This window comes from Ammospiza nelsoni, chromosome 1 (assembly GCF_027579445.1).
Source record: "Ammospiza nelsoni isolate bAmmNel1 chromosome 1, bAmmNel1.pri, whole genome shotgun sequence".
Taxonomy (NCBI): Eukaryota; Metazoa; Chordata; class Aves; order Passeriformes; family Passerellidae; genus Ammospiza; species Ammospiza nelsoni.
In genome coordinates, this window is record NC_080633.1 from 93213472 (window position 1) to 93237202 (window position 23731).

At 40.2% G+C, this 23731-nt stretch overlaps 1 protein-coding gene across 7 annotated transcripts in view; it reads right to left on the reverse strand.

Annotated features, from left to right (window-relative positions):
* Window positions 1–17807: 17807 nt before the first annotated feature.
* NR4A3 (nuclear receptor subfamily 4 group A member 3) overlaps window positions 17808–23731 on the reverse strand; it is a 31344-nt gene continuing 25420 nt past the window's right edge. For all 7 annotated transcript variants that reach the window (XM_059467390.1, XM_059467375.1, XM_059467356.1 and 4 more), the window contains one exon: window positions 17808–22991. In XM_059467390.1, the coding sequence (XP_059323373.1) occupies window positions 22729–22991 (263 nt within the window). In that variant the 3' untranslated portion in view covers window positions 17808–22728. The remainder of the gene's footprint in view (window positions 22992–23731) is intronic.

Consider the following 23731-nt stretch of genomic DNA (forward strand, 5'->3'; position numbering starts at 1 on the left):
GTTGTGTGGCTGTGTTGGCAATATTGCACATTGATTGCACAGTTTGAGGATCATGACTGGATCTTGTTTTCAGTCTATCTGACTGCTTCCTGCTGATGGTCACTCTGAGCTGGACAGCAGTCCCAAAGTGAACAGCATGGAGGTGATCAACGCAAAATAGCTTTTATGAGCCCCAAGCTTCAAAATAAACCAAGACAACACTTCTGTTGAGCCAAGTGCTAGTTGTCTTTCTTTTGCAGGTATTTTCTTGGGTTTCTTAGTTGGTCCCCTCAATTGTAATTTTTAATGTGACTCTGATTACCTTAGGATTTTATTGAGAGTTTTACTGCTGCACTGCTATACATATTTCTGACCTGTCTAGTCTCTTGCTATGTCTACAACAGAACTATGGCCCCACAGAAATAGTTGTCATCATTTTCCCAAGCAATACGCCAAAAATTTGGAGGGAGAGACAATCCAGTACCTCAGGGGATCGTCATTATTATTCTTCTTGATTTCTCTTGTGACAAATAATCAGGTTGTCTTCACTGCTCCCCTTCACTCCTCAGCATCAGTCCTTGGAAGCAAATGGGAAATCTGCCAACAACTTCACTTTTAATATTGGAAAATTTAGAGGTAAGGCCAGGGCAAACTTGATGTGGAGGATGTCTAGGTATGGGGGCTGCAAGAAGCAGGCCAGAAGTGATGCAGTTCTTGGATGAGAGAAGAAGACACCTGATCTGCATGGCAAAAGGACTACAGTGAAGGTGGGAATGAGTTCAGATTCAATTTGTTTGTCTGGGAAGTCTAGAAGACATATGGGAGGAAAGTAGTTCAAGAACCAAGATAGGGTGGGCATTAAAATTTTGCACTGGTGTGTTTTTAACCTAAGGCTGTGTGGGTTAAACTTCTGGTTTGGGACTCTGACTCAGGGCTTTGTCAAATTAGAGTCTGGCTCTCCTAAAGATGGTTCTTAGCTCTTTAGTGAATCAGATTAAAATTTGCCGGGAATTTGAAAGTGCATTGTGATTCTCAGGACTGTTTCAGAGCTGATCACAAAAGAAATTTCCTGGGACTAGTTGTGTTCAGGTTAATGGACTCACAGCAGAACTTGATGTTCAGATGCAGTAAACAAGATTCCTGTAGACTGTTTTAGGCTCCAATTACTCTGTAAGATTTATGTTAACACATACATTTCTGCCATTTGAAGAGTACCTTTGAAATGCATTTCAGGAGAACAAGTTAGTCTTTCATGAACTTCCTCACTGTAGCCCTGTGTCCTCTATGACTTTCTTTCCAGGATTGCAAGCATGGAGCGTGAAAAGCTGTCCCACCAGTTGATGCTCTCCATGCAACACCCAGCTCTCTACCAGTGGTGGCTCCTAGGAAAAAGGCTGCGTGCAGATACAAGTGGAGGAGCAGTGAAGCAACTTGTGTTTCCTGTGGAAGTCTGTCTTCACAGGTAGTTCTGCAAAGAAAGAACATAAGTGGGATGGTAGTTTGGCTCTGCATCCTTTGGATAAGGAAGGAGGTTTTCAGGGAGCAGTAGGATGAGCTTGCTGATTGGAATGCTGGGATCTGCCATCTTCCAGCCCACACCCTACATGTGTTTCTTGTTATTAATAGCCTTGTTCTTTACGTAGCCACCCTCAGAGTACTCTGCCACTAGTCTTTTCTCTCTGTCCTTGTTCCTTCTCCAGCTCTGTTACCCTATGGATGACTCATCCCAAAAGCTTTTCCTTCTTTTCTGCTGTCCCAATGCCCCGGGTCTATGCTGCACTACAGCAGACCTGGAAGCACTACAGCAGTGCTAAAAGCATTTGTAAAAATACATAACAAGCATGCCACTGTAAGTTCAGGAAGAAGTGTAAAAGATACAATTTCATCACCACTCTTAGCAGGGTAGAGTCTTTAGTAGTTTTGTTCTATCCACTCATTGTTGAAGCAACTTCCAAAGACCAGGCAAGCTGCAAGATACAGTAACATTTCAGAAGAAAATGGTATGAAAAGTTAAAATTTTATTGTCAAATGTTAGATTGATGTAATCATAGAAATGTATTTATTTAATCCATTTGTTCTATTCTTTTGTGGGTTTGTATGTTAAAGAACAAACTGGAAACAATAGAAATTCAAACTATATAAAACTGTTTGATTCTTTAACAATATATCATTTAATTAGCATGAGGCATGAAGAGTGCAGATGTTATGCTTTAAAACTCATTTTTTCAATTTAAATTTTCCATGTAATGGTCACATTTTATCGCAGCAAGTAGGAATCTTGCAATTAATTTCAGTCACTAGTATTTGACTCATTTAAGAAGCAAAAATATCCTATTTCAGTGTTGACATATTGGAACTCAAACAAAATCTCTTATGATTATACAGCATAGATGTGTACTTTGGAATTTAGGTTGGGTTGGGTATTTTTTTTTGCTTTCACTGCAGGTGGGCTCTGTAGTTTTTGTAGTGTTTCTTCTCTAGATTGATGTCCAGTCTCTCAGCAACCCTTCAAGTTTCATTTTCTGCTAAGGCAGAGTGTTATTTGTCACTAAGTGCATGTGGATACAAACTGAATCATCAAATCAGGACTTAAAAAAGCAAGGGAAAGAGAGAAACAAAATAAAGATGGTTATTCTGTACAAGACAACACTGGGACCTTTACAAAATAAGGAAATGGTAATTCCTAGAAGAGGAGTTGGATATTCATGGAGAGAAGCAGATTAGCAGCTGTTACAGATAGTGCCAAACTGAAAGCTCTTGTAGTTTTTCACTGCCTGCTACTTCATTTAATCATTAGCAGCAATGAGGAGTGACAGTAAAGGCACATACAGGAAAATCAATGTGATAATGTGTATATATGTATTGCACAGCATCCATGAATACACCAGAGGTTATCCACCATCTACTGCTACACTTCTGTCTTATGAGAGAAAATGGAAACGGACTCTGAATGAAAAGAACAGTGGGAATCAATCAATTTCCTGCCAATGTGCAGACATCTCTATTGAGATGCTCTCAATCTTTAGCAAAATTACAATATGTTGTCCAAGATCTGTGTTTGGCAGAGATGGCTGATGAACCCCCAGGTAGTGTGCTGATTTTTGATATCAATTCTTTTTTTTTTCTCTGACATAGACATTGTTGCTATGGTCTGTGACCCAGCTCCATCTTAGCTACCCTGAAGGTTTTGAGAGACTGGGCAGTTGTTGGAAACATTGACTGAAAGGTGACTAGAAAGAAGGGGAATTTCATCACCTAATACTGAAATTGCCCTGACACACCTTGAGTGTAGATTTTTTACTGCAGACTTCCAGGCTACAAACCTAAATAGCACAGCTCAAACGTTCAGCTCAGAGGGGGAGTTTTGATGACAAACTGAGTGTGCAAGGTGGGGGACAAATATAGAGCCCGAAGATGATCAGCCAGATAAAAGCAAGAGGCTAAGGCCAATGGGAGTACCAAGGGAAAGAAGAAAAGAGTGAAACTAGATTTCTGGATGTAAATCTGATTGTATTGTAATCCCCATCATCCCAAACTATAAGGTAATACACTTGGAGCATTTTTGGGGTTAAAAAATGCTCAGTTTTTTTTAAAAATTGGATTTTTGGAAGAAGCAGATTCTTAGAAAAGAGAGGCCAAGTGAGGGGTACAGCTGTGGTGCAGCAGGACAGGTGCAGGACCTCAGGGCTGTGCCACCTGAATTCCAGCAGCAGAGCAGGGTTCACCTTCAGCCTTTACTTCGATGAAGGCATTGGTGGGGCTTTCCCTTTTCCTTGTTTGTCCTGAAACATAGAAAAGATTTCTTCTTTAAAACCTCCACTTTTCCATTGTATTTGGTTGAGCCCACCCAGTGGGGTCTGAGGGACAAATCATAGCAAAGATTTGTTTGCCTAGAAAACCTGGCTAGAAGGGGCATTAAATAATATTATAGATATCCATAGTACAGGTGGCTGAAGTAGAACAATTTGAAGAGAAAAAGATGTTCTTGGGCTTAAACAAGATGGATTCCTGTGGTGAAAAAGCATATTTTCATGTAATTTTGGACTATGTCATAATGCTTATACAGGAATGGGGAGAAAAAAGTTTCTTCAGGCACAGAAGATTCTTCTTCACTCTTATTTCCTAACTTCTAAATGCTTGACTACAGCTACATAACTTTTTTAACAATTTTTTTTCTGAGTGTGTGAAATACATGTATAGAGTACAGCAACTGTTCAAGTGTGAATTTATTTTTAAATAGAATTGACTCCTTGTATTAGTATAGGTGCTATGGAAGTAGAAACATTTCTATATTATCACCATCTATCTTTTGAAAAAGAGATATATATTTTTACCTTGGCAATTCTGGTAGCAAGGTGGAGGCAGTTTTACAATAATCTGAATATATTTAATGTGTGCAGTTCATTTTTGTACCTAATGAATAACTGTGTGCCTGAGTGGGTGGATAGAAAATAAGAAGCCTTTGGATTAGATAGAGAAGGTGAAACATGTTACATTTATGCATGTAACGTAGATATTTCAGTACATTTGATAAAGTCACCGTTAAATACCATTTTTAATGCATGTGATGGCAATCAGTTTCCTTTGAAAACTGTGATTCCGGGGGGAAGAAATGTCTGTACCTTTCCGACATGAATACAAGTGTTTCATTTAATTAAAGCGGAAATCACGTAATTCTGCAGTCAGATTTCTCCTATGGCCCCTGCGGCGCTGCGGGAGGCGCTGGAACAGAAGCTGGCACAGGCTGGAAGGACTCCCAGCAGAGTGGCACTCCCTGCCAGGGTGGTGCTCGGCCTCTCCTGCGCCCACTGGGGTCCTGCACCTTTGCTCTGCCCTGCAGCCATGAAGGACAGGCTACCAAAGGCTTTGCTCACACACTTTTGGTGATTAACAGTGAAATGGTGACTAGGAACAAAGAGGCAAATTAAGCAGCACGTTATCAACAGAGTGCTGTGGAAATGGTCCAACAGTCTGCACCAGGGAGGCTTCAGGCACAGAACAGAAGGAGACCTGCAGAAATGTCTGGGTTTGCCCATGGGAGTCTTCTGCCCCATTCCCGTGCAAAAGGATGGACAGTCCAAAGCACCCTTCAGTCCTGCTGGCTGCGAGGTCTCAGCTCGGTACAGGCAGCTGCTGTCCCTGTTGCCCAACTAACCAACTGCTACAACTAAGCAGCCAACCAGCTGGAGTTTGGGGAATAAGATGCTCCCTAGATACTCAAAAGTCATCTTTTGGGAGGACTTCAGAGCTTTACTTCCTCCAAGCAGCCCCACTCCTGACCTGGTCTGATGAAATTCTCTGTGTCCTTTAGCTCTTCCTTGGTATAACCAGCAAAAACAGCTCCTTTATCTGTAAGGGACATTATGTGTTGGTATAGGAAAAGTAAGCATCCCTTGAGAATCACCTGTGCTGGCTTCTGTTCCATTATTTTCTCTAGTCCTTCCTTTGGCAACAAAAAGGGGTCCTTCATTCATCAGGAATGTTTTAGGTTGATGTAGATTATCTGGAAGAGAAAGAAACATCACATAAAACAATCAGGGTGGCATTGATTAAGTTGTGCTTTTTTTTTTTCACCTGTGTGATTTTGATATAAAATATGAAACATAATTCCAGCAAACCACTTCAAAAAAGACCCTGTGGCCTCAGAGTTTACAGTCTTTCTGTGTGCTGTGCCTTTTAGAGCAATTTCATCCAGCCTTTGTCTCAGCTTCCACTGAATGTCTTCGAAATGTTAAAATCATTTTATTCAGCATTATTTGATTGCTGCATATCAATACAGAAAACAGTGCATTGCAATATTCTCTTCCTTTGTGCAAAAAATAAGCAGCATTATTAATGAGAAAGGAAAAAAGGAAGTATGACAATAAATTCAAGAGGCTGTTCATTTAAAGAGCTTCTAAATTAAACATTTGCACTTTGTGAATAAATCTACATCCTGATGCCTGATATCTGGAGCAAATCTTGACACACCTTGGCTATCTTCATGTTTGGGAGGCAGATTCAGTTTTAAGGGTAAATCTGCACCTTCCACACGTTTGGCTCTCAGTACTCTCTTCTAAACACGATTACATCATAAATTCTGCACTCAGTAGTTCATGTTTTGGGCATGAATGAATCCTGGGAAGGAGACACAGCAGAGAGAAAACAGATATGCTGTTTCTTGGCTTCCAGGTCCCATGTGAGCTATTAATTACAAAGCAACCTTAAGAAAGAACGCCGAAATCCACATATCGCCCCCTTACCCAAATAAACTTTCTTCAGAATACACGTGCACCATTAAAATTCAGAAATATTTTCAACATATTGAAATATTAATTTGAAATGCATTGCCCTAGGATAGTATAACAGAGGGTGAGGCATGGGAATGGGGGAAGAAGTACCATGGGGAAAAGTTCATGACAGAGATTGATTGCTCTACTGAGGACTTGCCCATTTTCCTGGTGGTTTGAAAGACACTCTCTCCCATGGAATAGATGCCTTGGCCATAGCAAGGGCTGCTGCCCAAGATCAATATACCCATAATCTATGCAAAACAGCTAAATCCCAGCCTCAGAGGGTACCAGCAATTTTTAATCAGAGCTAGATTTAATGTTTTCAAGTCTTCAGATCATTTCCCTTTTATCTCAGACAAGGCTGTGGTCAAGCCATTGTGTGGAAAACGTTACGTAAGGTTTAGGGAGGGACTGGTAAACTGATGTTTGTAGAGGAATGATTCTAAATTTTGAGATGTGCATGTGAGAAGGAGAAAGAAGCTCTTTAGATCATCCTTGCTTCCCCTGACTGGTAACCAACTATGACCACCTTGAAACCCGGTGGTTAGTTCATTTATGTTTTCAAAGTTGCCTCTGGAAAAAGAAAAGAGAGACAGAAATTTGATTTTGAAATGACATATCCCCAAAGTCGATGGTATTTTGTGTGCCCGTCGCTGAAAATGCAGTGCTTGAAATAAATTGCAAGTGTGATGCATATCAGGGTAAACCTCAGAATTTTCCCAGATATTCTGAAAAGTCTGGAAAAAGAGATGGGTGCCTGGGGCCTTGCTTAGGCATCTGTTTGCCATATGTTTTCACTAAGGAAATGAAATAAAATGTCAGAAAATCTGCAAGAGGTAAAATGTAGGAGGCAACAAACTAAAAATAGCAAGGCTTACATGGAGACTGGACAGCTGGGTCTTCATGGGCTCAGAATGGAGTACAGCGAATGCAGTTTGTACCAAGTGCTTCTGAAGCACAGTGGTGCTGTTCCTCACAGAAGCCATAGCTGATCCATGGACCTCCTGAACAGGGAGGAAGGCTAGATTGATTGCCACAGTTGGATACAGGATAGATTAGAACAGCAAGTTAAAAAGTTACATGTGTCTGAGGCGCAGGTGTCAGACATAAAGGGAAACTTGTCATGACAAGGGTGCAGGTTATCGCGACATCACCCCAGGGGAGAGAAATGTCACTGTGTGCTAACTGGTACAGACCCCTAGCAGAGAAATAAAGCAAAATGTTGAGGGCTCAACAAGATGGGAAACCACTGGAAAGACAAAGGAGTACAGGGAAAAATTGCTGAAGAGAACCTTATGGGAACAAAATAAGAGAAAACTTGGAGCAACAAGTGGGAAACAGGACAGAAACACAAATATGTACAGTAAAGTGCATAACTGTACACAAAGCCCATTAAACCTATTCAAAGCTAATATACCTGTGTCCTTCAGAAAACAGGCAATCCATAGTATTTTATTGCTATTGTGGCTATCAATGTTATTCCTCAACTCTAGATTTGGAGCTGGTGAAACTCTGGAATAGCTCTGTCAAAACTAATAGAGACAGCAGCTTGCACTAGAGGAAAATGGGGTCTTGTCTGTTTGCACAGAATTTTGTCAAGGTGGTGTGTGATGAGATTGCTCTGCTGTTTCCTAAAAATAGAGCAACTGGCTGTGTCAGTGATGCAGTGTCAGCATGGGTGTTACTAGGACTGGAGGGACCATTTAGCCTTTTTGTTTGTTATTCACAAATCATACACAAACTGATCCTCATTCCTCAGGATAGATTTATTTTTCAAAGACCTCACCTGAAGATTTAGAAGGAAAAAATTGTCAATGCTTGTGAGTTGTTTACTGTGACTAGTTGCTGCTTGTGGTGCATAATTTGTCACTTCAATTGCATTGTAGTTTTTATGCTCCATGATGGGACACATGAATTATTATGCAAATTTAATCAGTGGAAACTGTAGGAATGACAAAATAATTCACTAATAAATTAATAGGAACCAATTCCTGAGTTACAGCCTTTTAGTTCCATATAATGTGATGTTTAAAATCCATGGATAAATGATGGAAAGTACAGGCATGTGAATATACTGTATGAAGACAGTTGTCATTGTCAGCTGTGAAAAATAAAGTTGTGGAAGATAAAACAAAGAAGGTTTGTTTTAAAAAACCTGCATTCCATGTAATCATATTGATTATTGTTAAATGCACCTGAAGTGTTGAATTCTATGTTGTGGGCTTCTAAATGAAACTTCTCATTACTTGTCCAGGTTCAGCATCTGAGTAATACATTTGTATTTTCCTGTATTATCTCTCTGCTATTTTAAAATATTTGGAATACACTGGCAAGTCAGAGGTCTTTGAGGTTTTTCCTGTTTTCTGTGCTGTGTTTCCTTCTAAGCTGCTTGATTTGTACGTCTGTAATTGCAGCTGACTCTGCATCATATTTTTATTCATTCTAGATGCCAGGTTTTCTGGACCATCTACAGTGTTTTATTGGGTAGATTTATCCTCCTGCTTCCTTCTGAAATGAGAAGAGAAATAGTGATGAACACATCTGTCTTTTCTGAGACTGTGTTCAAAATTGTGATACCTGTTTCTAGCAATGGACCAATATTTGGTGCAGAATTTTTTTAGTCTGTTTCTTGCGTGTTCCTTCTAACTATGTTTCCCATTGATCTTTTCTGATATATCTGTTTTTAGCAGGGTACATTTTTTAAAATTTGCAAATAACTGCTATAATCCTTTTTCTGCATCCTCTGTATCTTTATTGCTAGTGTTTGACTAGAACTTCTGCATCTTCTATATTTCACAAAATTTTTCCTCCTCAGCATGAATTCTTTTCTACTTGCAAATTTGCATCTTTTTTTTTTTAATACTCGGTAGAATGTTCTTGAATATTTTCCAGTTCCTATTAATATTTCCCACATTAAATTCATGTTGCTAGCATGTTAAAGCAACAGGGTTTCTTAAGCTTGGACAATTTGTCCCTTTCTGTGTCTGAGTGGTATCTCATTCAAAGTGCAAGAAGCAGATGAGAGAGGGTTGTGATTACAGGTAGCCAAATAGGCAGGTCTTTACCATCTTAAATTGTCCATATGGGCTGCAAAATGCCTGTGAAGGCAATAGTCCAGTGGGATGCAGGAAAAATACAGAACTTTACTAGTATAGATATGTAGTTTATAAAGAAATAAATGTATGTATGTAGCTTATACATAAATATGTGTATATTGGGGGTAGATGCTCAAAATTGTTTTAGTGATAGGGGCTCACAAAAACAGAAGTCTAAACTTTTGTTTAGACCAGTGCTTGATGAGTAAGTAGACTGTTAGGTTTTCACTGATCTGAAAGTCATGATCAGCCTGCACAGCCCATTTCTGGTTTGTCCTGGCACTGTCAGGATGCTGGGCTGGATGGACCTTCCCTTGGAACTATCATGACTCGTTATGTAGTCTTAATCCATAAAATTCAAATCTTCTGCAACTGTGGATCATCTGCAGCTTTCTGACAATATATGGGTTTTGATTTAAGCTTTTTTTCTCCCTCTTGCCTCCCTACTGATTTACTGTCTTTTAAATGATCCAGTCATAAATCACCCACCTAATAGTCAGTATTGAAAACAAACAAATTTTTTTTACAACCTATTCTGATTGTAATAAATATACAGACAGTTGCAGTGACATCCTTTACTTTATATGTTATGACATGCAGGTTTCTGTGACTGGTTTGGGCTCCACTGACTTGATGGTGACAGCTCTTCACAATACAGATTTGATTCTCAGATTTGAGATTCACCTCAGTAGTCCAAAGTGTTCATCTGGTCTAGAAATTTATATGTTTAAAACCAATATGGAGCCAATAACTAGACTCTTATTTTAGGGCAGGCTGTTAGAAATGCTCTCCATTGCAGCTTCATCTCTCTCTCTCTCTCTAAGTAATTTTGAAAACACAGAAAACACAGTAATTTTGGGAGGATTTACTTTTTAGGCCATCTTCACATGCCTTCTAGCCCTGCAAACCTGATGGGTTTTGCAGTCCTGGCTGAGTCTGATTGAAGCTGACATCTGTGGGCTTCTGTGAGGGATGTGGGAAGAACGTACTAAATATGTCAAGTTAGAGTCTCCCCAAGCAATTTGATGATTGCTAGTCCGAAAGCACCGCTTTGGAAAAGACTGCTGACTCATGGCATGAGAGAGGAAGGGTTTATCTTTTAAAGCAATGGGCTAGTATGGTAGGATCTGGATTAACTTCTTAACTTTCCCAAAGTTGCCACATGACAGAACCAATCTCTAAATGCCGCTGTCCATAAAATTTCTCTCCATACAGCAACTGTAATATTTTTTCCTCTGTCTCTTTTCATTTATTGTAAATGTCTTTGGACCTGGAGGTGCCTGTGGATGTCTCCAATTATGTAAGTGAGGAGAACTTGGCACAATGGGCCCCTTATTTCAGCTGGGAGCTCTGCAGGCTACTCCTGTGCAAATAATATATGGCAGTAAGATTCCAAAAAGTACCCATGGCTATTCTTAGTTCTATTTGATGCTGCGGCTATGCAGCAGATCTAAAAATTCAGCCAAAGTACCCTGACAGCAAATGTGTCAATAAGTGTCTATTAATACCATTGCAGACCTGTAAGGAAAAAACAGGAATCACAGAACCACAAAATGTCTTGGAATTGGATGGCACCTTTAAAGATCATCCAGTCCCACATCCCTGTAATGGGCAGGAACACCTTCCACTAGACCAGGTTTCTCAAAGTCACATCCAGCTTGGCCTTGAACATTTCGAGGGATGGGAAGTGGTTTTTCATCTGAGCCTCCTTTCTACATTGAAAGCCTGCAACCAGGTCTCTGTGGAGCCTTCTCTTCTCCAGGCCGAACAACCCCAGCTCTCTCAGCCTCTCTTCACAGGTCAGTTGCTCCATCCCTTTGATCATTTTCATGGCTCTCCTCTAAACCCTCTCCTACAGGTCCATGTCCTTCTTACCCCAGGGACCGGACAGAAACTGGACAGGAAGAGCACAGACAAGACCCCAGTCTGGGAAAACCAGGTTAGTTTTAAGCCAGATGAGTTTCTTGCTGTTTTTCCTCCCATTTACACGATCCCTGCTCCAGCCCAAGGAAGGGAAGGCACCACAGAGGGAAGCAGTGAGTGTGGGGTGTTGGTGTCCCTGCTTCTGGCAGTAGTTCTGCTGTGTGCAGGTCACATCTGCAATGCTGCAGCCTAAATGATGCAGTTGCCCAGACAGAACCAGGCCTTTCCTGGTGTTGGCATTCTCTGCTTTTCCATACTGCATTACTCTTGCAGCTCAAGAGTAATGCAGAATGGAAAAGTAGAGAATGCCAACACCAAATAGTATTTTCCACCATATTTATTAGATTTTGGGGATTTTCCCTGCCCCTGAAAGCCTGGGGACCTTTTAGTGTTGCATTAACAACTCCATCTCATGGGAAGAGAGGCTGATTTGGAGGCCTGGAGTAAAACAAGCTTTTTAAAAAAAGTCTCATATTTCATAAGAGAATTTGAAGATTTCAGTTAAGTTCATAACATATATTTTTTATTTATATATTATCTATTTTTATCTGTATTTTCAGTTTCTCAGGTGCAGCCATCCTTGTTAACTTACCTTGAAAAGTCTTTCACTGAAGGCTATAACTTAGGTCCAAAGTGGGTGTAACTGTGCAGCTGAACATGTGATGGATCCTGATTCTCTTTCCAAAAGACTGAAATATGCCAGCTTGCCCAGTGGATGGAAATACTTTCCACTGTGCTTCCCTCAAGAGATCAGTTTAAAACAGAGCATCGTTGCTTCTGTAAAATTTGAACCCAGAGCCCTCCAGCTTTGGCATTTTATTTTCATTATTTAAATTTGTTCCCCAACTCCTTAATTTCAAAGGGCCAGCAGTCCACCAGAGTTTCCTTTAGCAATCAGACAAAAAGCAGATGTGCAAGCTGAATATTGCACAGCTCTGTACAGCAGTCAGGAAACTTCATGTAATAAAATTATTCAGTGTGGAAATTCTTCACTGTGGCCCAGTTCACAAAGCTTGCAAAAAGCGCTGTCATGAGTTTGGCCGTGCCTTTTGAAATTAAGGATAGGGGGAACAAAGTTAAGTTATGAAAATAAGATCCCAAAGGCTGAAGGGTTCTGGGTTCAAATTTCTCAAAAGCACTAGGACTAGGTTTTAAAACTGATCTTTGCAGTGAACTGCAGCAGGAGGCATTGTCAAAAACTGGGCAAGCTGGCACAGTCCAGTCTTTCCTCACAAAACAGGAGGCAAACATAAACTTCTGAGGCAACAGGCTTTTTTTCAGTTAAAGGCATTCTTTAGATGTTAATGTCAGCTTTCTCAGTGTCTGTAGAAATACAGAGCTCCTTCCAATGGTTCACTTTTGACTTGAATGTCCAATCTAAATTTCTTTGGTTTCTTAACACATCGTACTGTTTATTTGAATAAAATATTCTTATAAAGTATAGTAACTTTTCCCTCATTTCAAGTATAACCTCCTACAAAGATTCAATGATTTACCATCAAGACCAGCTCTCAATTCCTTCATACTTTATGAGACATTTTTCCAGAATTTAAAGTTTTTTTACCACCCCATCACATTGGGAAAGAAGATGGTGATCAGACTCAGAATTTATTTTTCAAATACATATTTTCCATTAATAATGTACAAAATCCTTTCTGTCTTAGAAATAAATTGTATGATTTCATCTGTAACAACGATTCAGGTGGTTCCATTATTTTTCTCTTTCTATCTACTAATTTGTAGTGTCTTGGAGTATAAATATACTCTAACCAATTTGATTTATCATATTCCTTTCCAAATTTGATTTTCTCTCCTTGGTTTTGTTTGGATGTCTTTTTTATTGGGAAGACAGTTTGCCAACCAGCTGGGACTTGTCCTCAAGTAATCTGCAGAATGGGAATCTTTACTTTGAATGGTAGACAGTTCTCTTTCTTACCCTGAGCATGCACAATGAAATAAAACCTCCTCTCTTGCTGGTGATGCTATCACAAATTCACCTTCTTCCTTTGTTAGCAAATGAATACATTTTGTTTTTTGAGAGGCTCAAAAGTTCACTACCCACACAGGGCTTGATAAGACTTTTGAGATAAGACTTTTGACTGCTAACTCAATTGGATGACCATAATACATGATTAGTCATAGAGCCATTGAATGATTGGGGTTGGAAGGACCTTAAAGTTCAAAACTCCCTGCACTGGGCAGAGACACCTTCCACTAGACCAAATTGCTCAAAGCCCCATCCAACCTGGCCTTGAACAGCTCCAGTGATGGGGCATCCACAACTTCTCTGGGCAACCTGTTCTAGCATCACACAAACTTCAGAATAAGGAATTTCTTCCTAATGTCTAATATAAATTTATCCTCTATCAGTTTAAAACCATTGTTCCTTGTCCTATCACTACACTCCCAGATAAGGAGTCCCTCCCCCTCTTTTCTCTTGGCCTCCCTAAAGTACTGGAGGGCCACAACAGGGTCTCCTGAGGCCTTCTGTCTTCCATGTGAACAACCCCAGTTCTCTCAGCCAGTACTCATGGGGAAGTGTTCCAGCTCCCAGTCATCTTTCTGGGCCTATTCTGGCTCCTCACTTGAGCAGGGCCACGTCCTTCTTGTGCTGAGGGCTCCAACCTGAACACGGTATTCCAGGTGGGGTTTCACTAGAGGGGAGTGGAAGATCACCTCTCTTAACCTGCTGGCCATTCTTCTTTTGATGCATCCCAGAGTACAGTTGTCTTTCTGGGCTGCGAGCACACACTGCAGGCTCATATTCATTGTCTCGTCCACCAGTCCTGCTGGGTCCTTCTCCACAGGGCTGCTCTCAGTTGGCTGATCACCCAGCCTGTATCCATGTTTGGGATTGACTCAGACACAAGAGTTTGCACTCGGCCTTGTTAAAGGCCATGAGGCTCATATGGGCACAGCTTTCAGTATTATTGCATAACAAATTAAGTGCCCATAAATGCTTTTGATATACTTGAATTAAAATATTTAATATGATTTCTTTGGATGTTCACAGAACTTAGGCTTCTGTGAACAGAAGGTTTGTAGTCCACCTTGAGCAAGATTTAGCATCTACCTTTAAAAGTACCTTGGAAGATACAGCTAAGCCTCCATACCTTTCCTTACTACTTTTGCACATGCTGAGGCAGAAGCCAGCTGGTTGTACTGAAACTTGGACTAATTTGAAGTGGAAGAGATGGAGCTTAACACAAATGCAGGTAGGACTGCAGCTGCTTCTTAACTGAGTGTGTGAGAACGTATAAGAAAGGTGGCTGCAAATCAGAGGAGGTATTAACTGAATCCTGAAGTCATGTGGGGAAAAAAGCTGTACACAGACTGAAGTCATCAATTGTTGAAGTAAGGTATAATGAGAAATGGATAAAAGAGGGAAAATTATATGGGATTGCACTGAAAACATTCCAAGTTGCCAACCCTAATTAGTGTTTGTGAAATCCCTGACTGTTGCCATGGCAATAAATGTGATACTACAAATGCAGCATTCTGACTTTTTCACAGGATCAAGCAAAGTTGGAAAGGACCAAATTCCTATGTAAACATCAATATCGTCAATTATTTAGGAAACACAGCAAGATAAATAATAAGAACCCATGAAAGGTAAATTAATTTCTGTTTTCTGCCTGCTATATTTGAAAGTTTCCTCAGTATCAAGCATTTCTGTAATTCACTTTCATTCTACACTAATGTTTTATCATAGACTACTGTGGAAGTTGTCATGAAGTGAGTTTTTTAATATGTTATTTAGCAAGTTAAAGACTTTGGCTTATTTGAGCTATTCCAGCTTCTTTAAACCATTTCTTTCTTTAAATGTCACTTAGCAAGTTCATTTATTTATTTGTTTCTTTGAGATAAAATTCCACCTAAATAAGCCCCTGAGTTCTCCGTTCCTTTTAGGAAAACTGATAAACAATCTAAAATGGAGCCGATAATCCTGAGTACCAGCGAGTGGCATATACAGGACCACTGGGGGATCAGGTCCAGACAACATGGGTTTATGAAAGGCATGTCCTGCTTGACCAACCTGATCTTCTGTGACAAGGTGACTCACTTAGTGCATTAAAGAAATGTTGTCTACCTAAACTTCAGCTAAGCCTTTGACACCATTTCCCACAACATTCTCCTGGAGAAACTGGCTTCCCAAGTCTTGGATGGGTGTATTCTTTGCTGGAAAAAAAGCTGTCTGTACAACCAGGCCCAGAGAGTAGTGGTGAATAACATCCAGCTGATGGCTGGCCACAAGTGGGGCTCCCCAGAGCTTGCTCTTGGGGCCAGTTCTGTTTAATAGGTTTATCAGTGATCTGGATGAGGAGATCAGGTGCACCCTCTGTGAATTTGCAGACTCTCACCAAGCTGGGTGGGAATATCAATCTACTGGGTGGGAATATTGATCTATGGAAAGGCTCTGCAGAGGGATCTGGACAGGCTGGATTGATGGGCTGAGGCAATTGTCTGAGTTTCAACAAGTGCCAGACCCTGTCCTTGGGTCACAACATCCCCAGGCTGGAGGCTGGGGGCAGAGGGGCTAGAAAGCTTCTGGTGGAAAAGGGAGTGCTGAGTGATAGTGACTGAGCAAGAGCCAGAGTGTGCCCAGGCGGCCAAGGAGGCCAATGGCTCCCTGGCCTGTGTCAGGAATATGAGGCCAGCAGGAGCAGAGGGGGAATCATCCCTGCGTACTTGGCACTGGTAAGGCTGCACCTCAAATCCCTGGATTTGGATTCCTCAGAACAAGCATGACATTGAGGTACTGGAGTGAGTCCAGAGGGAGGCAATGGTGCTGGTGAAGGGTCTGGATGGGAAATGCTTCAACCAGTGGCTGAGGGAGCTGGGATTGTTTGGGGAGAAAAGGAGGCTCAGGGGTTGTGGCAGCAGCTCTCTGGCCACAGAGAGCAACAGATAACTTTCCCAGGCATTGTACTGGGGAAGGCTGTGAGAAGATCAGATACAAGAATGAGAAACAAGTCTTATCTCCATATGCTGCACCTGTGGTTGTGCACATGTGGAATGTGTTATGGAAATTTGTTTACCAAAGGGTGATTTCTTAATTGGACACTGGATTTTGATTCATTGACCAATTAGGTCAATGCTGTATAGGACTGTCTGCAAGGGGATGAGTTTTTAAAGAAATATAGTATAGTATGATACAATATAATAAAGTGATTGATCAGCCTTCAGCAATCATGGAGTCAATGCTAATTATTACCCAGCTGGGGGCCTGTGACAACAAGGGGTGACCTCATTGCTCTCTACAACTGCCTGAAAGGAGGGTGTAGCCAGGTGGGAATCAGTCTCCCAGATAACAAGTGACAGGACAAGAGGAAAAGGCCTCAGGTTATGACAGGGAAGATATAGATTGGATATTAGGAAAAATTTATTCACTGAAAGGATTGTCAAGCACTCAAATGGGCTGTCCATAGGAGTGATAGTGTCACTGCCTCTGGGATATTTCAAAGGCAGATGTGGCACTTGGGGACATGCCTTTTTCGTGGATTTGGCAGTGCTAAGTTAACTGTTGACTCCATCTTAGAGTCTTTTACAACCTAAATGTTTCAACAATTCAATGAAAATATTAAACAATGTGGAAAAAATGCTTTTTTTCCCCCATGGTCTTATCTTTGGCATGACTTCAGAACCTTGTACTACTTGAGTAATTTCATTATACACACATAATGCTCTTGCCATATACAGAACATCATTTATATCTGTGCTGTGCTTTAACCCCAGCAGGCAACTCAGCCCCACACAGCCACTTGCTCAGTCCCCACTGGTGGGCTCGGAGACAGAATCAGAAGAGTCAAAGGGAGAAAAGTTTTGGGTTTCTCCCAATAATAAAGACAGGTCAATAGAGAAAGCAAAAGCTGCATATGCAAGCAAAGCAAAACAAGGGTTTCATTCATCCCTTCCCATGGGCATGCAGGTGTTCAGCCATCCCCAGGACAGCAGGCCTCTGTCATGGGACTTGGGAAGGCAAATGCCACCACTCCGAATGTCCCCGCCTACCTTCTTCTTTCCCCAGTTTTTATTGCTGAACATCATGCTCATGGTATGGAAAATCCCTTGGGTCAGTTGGAGACTGCCTCGGCTGTGTCCCCACCCAAGTTCTTGTGTAGCCCCAGCTTTTATCACTGGCAGGGTGGGGAGCAAAAAGAGCCTTGGCTCTGCGTAAGCTGTGCTCAGCAGTAACAAAAACATCCCTTTGTTACCAACACTGCTTCCAGCACAAATCCAGAGCACAGCCCCACATCAGCTACTGCCACAGCCACATCAGTGACAAAAATTAACTCTATCCCAACCAAAACCAGCATAAGGTGGAATGCCATGCTTCTTTATAAAGAAAATCCTTGATTTTGTGGGGTAAGGTCAGAATCTTGATCTCATTTGACTTTCACAGCCATATAACAATTTCATGTATTTAAACTCCTTCTGTGATCAAACACAGCCACAACATTCCATATTATGAATATAGGCATAAAGGTGACTAAAGCTAAAAAAGAAAACAGAATAAAATTTGCTATAAGTGTTTCCATTTGGTAAACAAGTTTCTTTTACTTTTATTTGACAAATCACCGCATTGGTAATGCTCACAAATGCAGGTCTGGAATACAATTCTCAAATATGTCCTCTGCTGCTAAGAATCTGATTCATTGGCACCCCATTTATTCAATTACTACATCAATAGTTTGGCATTTTTAAAAGTTAATCCTTTTTCTCCATTAGCAATTATTGTTTAATCCATATCTTGCAATATTCCTAATGTTTGACTTCATTAATTTAATAAAGGACAGATAAGTATTTCTTTTCTAAATACTATCTAGTTTGGTTGACAAAACATGTGATTCACCATGATTTTGAATAGTCTCATGGATGACTTCATAGGCAAGGTAAGAAAAGTCAGTTTGAATACCTGGGTTATTTTGAATTTGTCAATGCTTTTATCATGTTTTTATAATTTGACACAATGGCAGTATAATGGAAAGAAAAGGAAAATGAAGTAAGAGCATTCACTGGACACTAGCTCAGCAAAAAGAAGGTTGTAATCCCAACTCTATGACCCAGATGCTGTATGCCCTTGGGTTGGCATTCTCCTATTTTATTTTTTCTGTTTGGACTGGAGCTTCTTGTGGGTGGGAACTGGAGGTGCTAATTAGAGTAGGTAGCAAAATAGGGTCCTGATCTCTGTTGTGGCCTCTAGGTGTTGCTATAATACAAATAATTAATCAAAAGACATGTTTCAGTGTCCTCAGAGGGTGTTGCCAATTTTTCCCAGAACCACACTTAATTTTATACAATTAAACCACTCTGTCTCCCTCCTTTCTACAACATAACTGAAATTTTAGCTTTGTATATTGGGCAAATGAACCTGAATGTAAAAAGTAAAAGTAGGAAAGCTGTAGAAAGGGATTTGACTCACCTCTAGTTAAAGTTCCTCAATTTTGGGTGCCTTTGTGATAGTCTCTTGTCCAAGGGTGGTTGTTACTACAGGAACCTGCTATTATATTCCTGACTAAGTCCAACCTTTCACTGCCAAAATCAACTTTTGGGCATCACATCTGTTAGCAAGGCCTCTGCTGCTGATGTGTTTTAGAGGTGTAAGCACACAAGGCACACATAAAAACAGAAGTGCAGATTAGATCAGGATATAGGCCGGGTCTCATGTCTAAGGACACAAGACCCTAAAATAGTTACAAAATGAAATACTTGTAAGTTTAATGAGGATAAACTTCATCTTGTAGGGTGAAAGTTCAGACCCTGGTGTGGCTTGATCTCAAGATCTGCGTATTTTGCTCAAGAGGGAGCTAATATGCAAAACTCATTGTCATTATCATTAACAATCCTAAGATTCATAGTTGAAATTTTAAAAATATGTCCTAGGAAAAAAAACAACAAAAAACCCCAAAAATAATTTGGAAGAGTTAGCACAACGTTTTGTTTTGTCACATTTCCAGGGCAGGAAATGTGACAAAACAATCCTGCAGTCCAGCACAGCACATCATTTGATGTAGCCTCCAGCCGAGCAGCTCCTGCGGAACAGCGCTCGTGGAGCTTTGCCGGAGCCATCCATACTCACGGCAATGCCCGGAATAGCAGCAGATGCCTCTCCAAACTGCGTTTGCTGGAAACGCATTTGTAGCCAAACAGTTTTGTCTGGCAGGGGATAAGCCATCCATCCTGCAAGGCAATGCCACGGTAAGGAAAGGAGCTGGATGGGCATTGGAAGAAAATGGTGCAGGTGCCTGCTGGAGCGATGCCTTAGCAGGATTTACTGATGCACAGGGGCTGAATACAGGATGGGAGTCTGTCCTCTTCCTGGCCAGACATTGGTGCCATGAGCCCTGTAGCCATCCACTCCCTCCTCTGCAGCCTCATCAGCTCTGGATTAACAACTACAATCCCTTTTTGTCATAGAGGAGAAATACAGCGAGGGGTGAATAGTCTCTCTGCTCTGGTCTATATGTGGTTCAACCTCTGGGACAGCCATGATCCAGCTCTCAATATCTAACTGAGATTGCATAACCAGATACTGCAGGCATGTATTTATATAAAAGCTATTTTAATCAAAAGACTAGCCATTAAATTGCCAGTGTTCTTAAGCATGCTTCACCAATTTTTCCACTTTTAAGACTCAAGTAGACAATTTTTTAATGTTTTATAAATGATAAAAAATTCACATCAGATTTTAACAGAATTAAGCATACTTATTCAACACACATGGGGCCTCTGAAAAAAAATGTTATTCAGTTTAATAATTTTAATTTACATTGTATATGTACATGAGCATTTCTTTCAACCCACAGGTTAACACCACAAAAAAAAAAAAAAAAGAAAGAAAAAAAAGAAAGAAAGTACTGTGGTTAGCTGAGTGAAGAAACTCTTGAGACACTGTTGTCTGAAATAAAAGCAAGGCACTCTCCCTTAACACCTGATATATTCCTGAATTCTGCCTAGACAAAGGCATGTTCACACTGAGAGAGCTCTAAGAATAGTAGTAGATTTATTCTGCATTAACTCTTTCTTTTACCACTGTGACAGGTCACTGGTTGTACTCTAGGATGAATCAGTGTATTGAAGTTGACATGAAGGACAATTCCACAGATGATGGGATTTGGGAGAGTATCACAGCTAAGACTGTCTATGGAAGACTGGAGGACACAGACTACGTGAAATCTCACACGGGGCTCTCAACCTGCTTCCTCCCACTCACATTCCACTTAATAAATAAACCTTGCTCAACAAAAAAGCAGTTTTACTGTACTATGCTGATTTGCTTCAAAATCCTTGATAAGGGCGCGCTCGCAAAAAGCTCCTGCAAGCCCTTGTCTGGGTGGTGCTCAGCACCTGGCAGGATTTGTCCTTAGATAAAAGTAATTTCTCAAGGGACCTTGTGTCTTACACAAGGAGACAAAAGCAAACATTCTTTTTTTGGATTTTATGTCTGTATGTTCTTGTATGCGCACATGTGTGTGAGTGTGTGTATATATATATATGTATATATATATATTTAGTATATACAAAAGCAAATTCAGTCAAAATATATTTGTCTTGCTGGTCAGGCTTGTTACAGCAACCTACAAGAAACATTAGCTTCTCTGATATTTAATTATGCTATTATGTTTGCACATAAGCTTAAAAGTCAATACAAAAAGCAATACTTCTCCAAATATTATCTGCAGGTAAACCAGAAATATTAACTATAGTGATTAGAAGTCTGTTTCCCTATTGACACTACTATAAATCTTGATATAAGAATAATTTTTTCATAAAAGCACATCCAAACATAGTAAGTGATAAAATACCAGATTACTTTTTGAAAACCATACAGTGACTCGATATCTGGGTTATCCTTTGCAGCAATTAGGCAATTCATTTGGCATCTGTTTGATTGTATAATTTAATTTCCATATAAACAGCATAGTTTAAAAAAAGACAAAAGCTAGAATGTTTAAAGCTAACAAAAGATACAGTGACATCAGGTTGACATTCAAAAATTTCTTTAGCAAAATGACCAACAAAATTTTGACTTAATACAGTGCATATAAAGTTTTTTAGAACTGAACTTTTTAAATATTATTTGAATTTAGCAAAACATGAGCAAGATTTTAATATCAAAGTGCTAAACAGTACTGCCTTAGAAGTCACTGCAAATAAACTGTAAAATAACTCTGCTTGTGATTTGACAGATATTTTATATACAAATGGTTAATAAAAAGACACGCGCACACACACACGCACACAAATATAGGTATATACATATATATACATACACATTATATATATGTATATAGTTTTCCAACTGGTGTATCTGAGTCAGTGTGAACACCCCATTTAGTTATCATGTGTAACAGGGTTCCCATGAGCTGGCAGTCATTGCAATAAATACAGGCAAAGCCATTACAATATACCATGCATACAAACATTTATACAAATAAAGACACTATGCAACAAATTATCTCATATTAATTAATATGGCATCAACAGTATAAACATACAAAAAGGAGTACGAACACGGAATGTTTAAACGCAGCCCACTATATCCTTCCTAGCACTTACATTCATACTATTTTACAAGACTTGCTTGTTCTTGAAAACCATCTTCTGTCTGTTTACTAACGAGTCGCTTAGAAGTGTTAGAAGTCTAGAACTGAACTATCCCTGATACTGACCCTGTATGCTCCAATCACTACTTACTCGGGTTTCCTTAGCTAAGGAACAACTGAGCCACAATTGCTCCCGTGTCTTCCACATACATTTGTCAATAAGTCACGCTACATGGAATCAAGTTTGGAAAACTCTGTCAGGTAAGTTAGTGCATGTAATTTTCTCCCTTGATTTCTTCTGTTTGTTTTCCTAATAAAATAAATTAGTTAATAAACGAGACTTAGTAAGACAGCACTTTAAAAAATTGCACTTGAACATGGGAGCTAACAGCCATTGTCATTTTGCTATATTTGATTTGTATGAAATGTTTAATTGAATGTACTTTGCTAAAAAAGTGAAATTTTGATTAGATTGTGCTGATGTATGTGCCCTTGATGCAGGAAGTATGCTGAAGGTATCCTCACAAAACACATACTACCCTGGCAAACAACAATTTGCTGTTCTTTCAAACACAGCTTCTACAATTTTACTCCTCATAGACCATGAGGTGTTAAACAACAGATTTAAAACAGTCATGTTAACCTTTTACTGCTGCTGGGATAGCATTGTCCAAAAGTGCCATATTAGCCATTTAAAAAACCCAAATCACACGAAGGAAAACAAAGAACACAACCCCAAACCAGTAAGCCAGTAAGTTTCAGGCCTCAGGTTGTAAGGACAAAGCGCCAGAAAAGACCTCATGTTAGACTCGGAGCGGCTTTTCTGTTAGGTGAGGGCAGAAATGTTAGCTGTAAGTCACGATCCATTTGCCTGCTCTGGCGGGCGTTTGCCTCTCGGGAGGGTGGTTTGACTCAGAAGGGTAAGGTGTCCAGAAACAGCCTGTCAACAATAGAAGGGGCTGGCACCAAATCTTCCAGTTTCAGGTAAAAGATGCGCTGCAGTCCCAGTGTGCAGAGAGAACGCAAGTCAGCCAGAACACCCAGTACCTTCGGCTCTGCAGACTCGAGCGGTTGTCCTTTGTTTTGGCAACTGAAAGTTAAGTGATCTTTCAAACTGCTTGTGATCTTGTTGCATAGCTCTTCCACTTTCTTTGGTTCTTTTAATCCATGTCGTTCTGCAAAGCCAGAGGAAAGAAACCACGTCAGCATCCCTATCACAAATACATTTTCTTAGGTGTAACCCAGGTGCATACTCTGGAACTCAGAGCAAAAAGTGCTCTGAGAGTGTAGATTTCTCAGAACAGCTGGGGTTACATGGAGCCAGTTAACCTTTCTGCCACACAAAATAAGAGAGGGCAAGTGCCCTTTTCTCTTTATCTACTAAAACAGGTGACAGAGATGCTCAGTTATGATTGAAATTCTCGTACAAGGAATCCAAGCATCCTGCGTATCTCACATAATTTTCATGATATAAGGCAGAATTAATTGGGTGATTTTGCAGCAAAACCATCACAGGAGGTGTTTTGGAGATTTCCGTGCTTCCCCACCAGTAGTGAATGCTCAATAACTATGGCAACCATTATTTATTCAGTGAATTCAAGTGGCGATCAATATCCTTAGCTAGCTCCATCAGTGCCCAGCCTAGAATTCCACCAGGAATTTGCAGACACTCTTATAAGAAACTAAAGGCACCTTACTACCCTTTGTTATTTTGATCAGCTGCTGCTTTTTAGTTTATTCATCTTTAAAAGCTCTAAGATGAAAGAAGCCTGGAAGTTAACTATTTTGCTTTGAGTGAGCAATGCCTGAACAGCTATGTTATCCATCACAAAAACCTCAGCACTCCTAAAAGGAAGGAGAGCTGGGGTTTGTTCCCCTTCAAATATCTTTTTAAAATACAACAGTGATGTTAAAT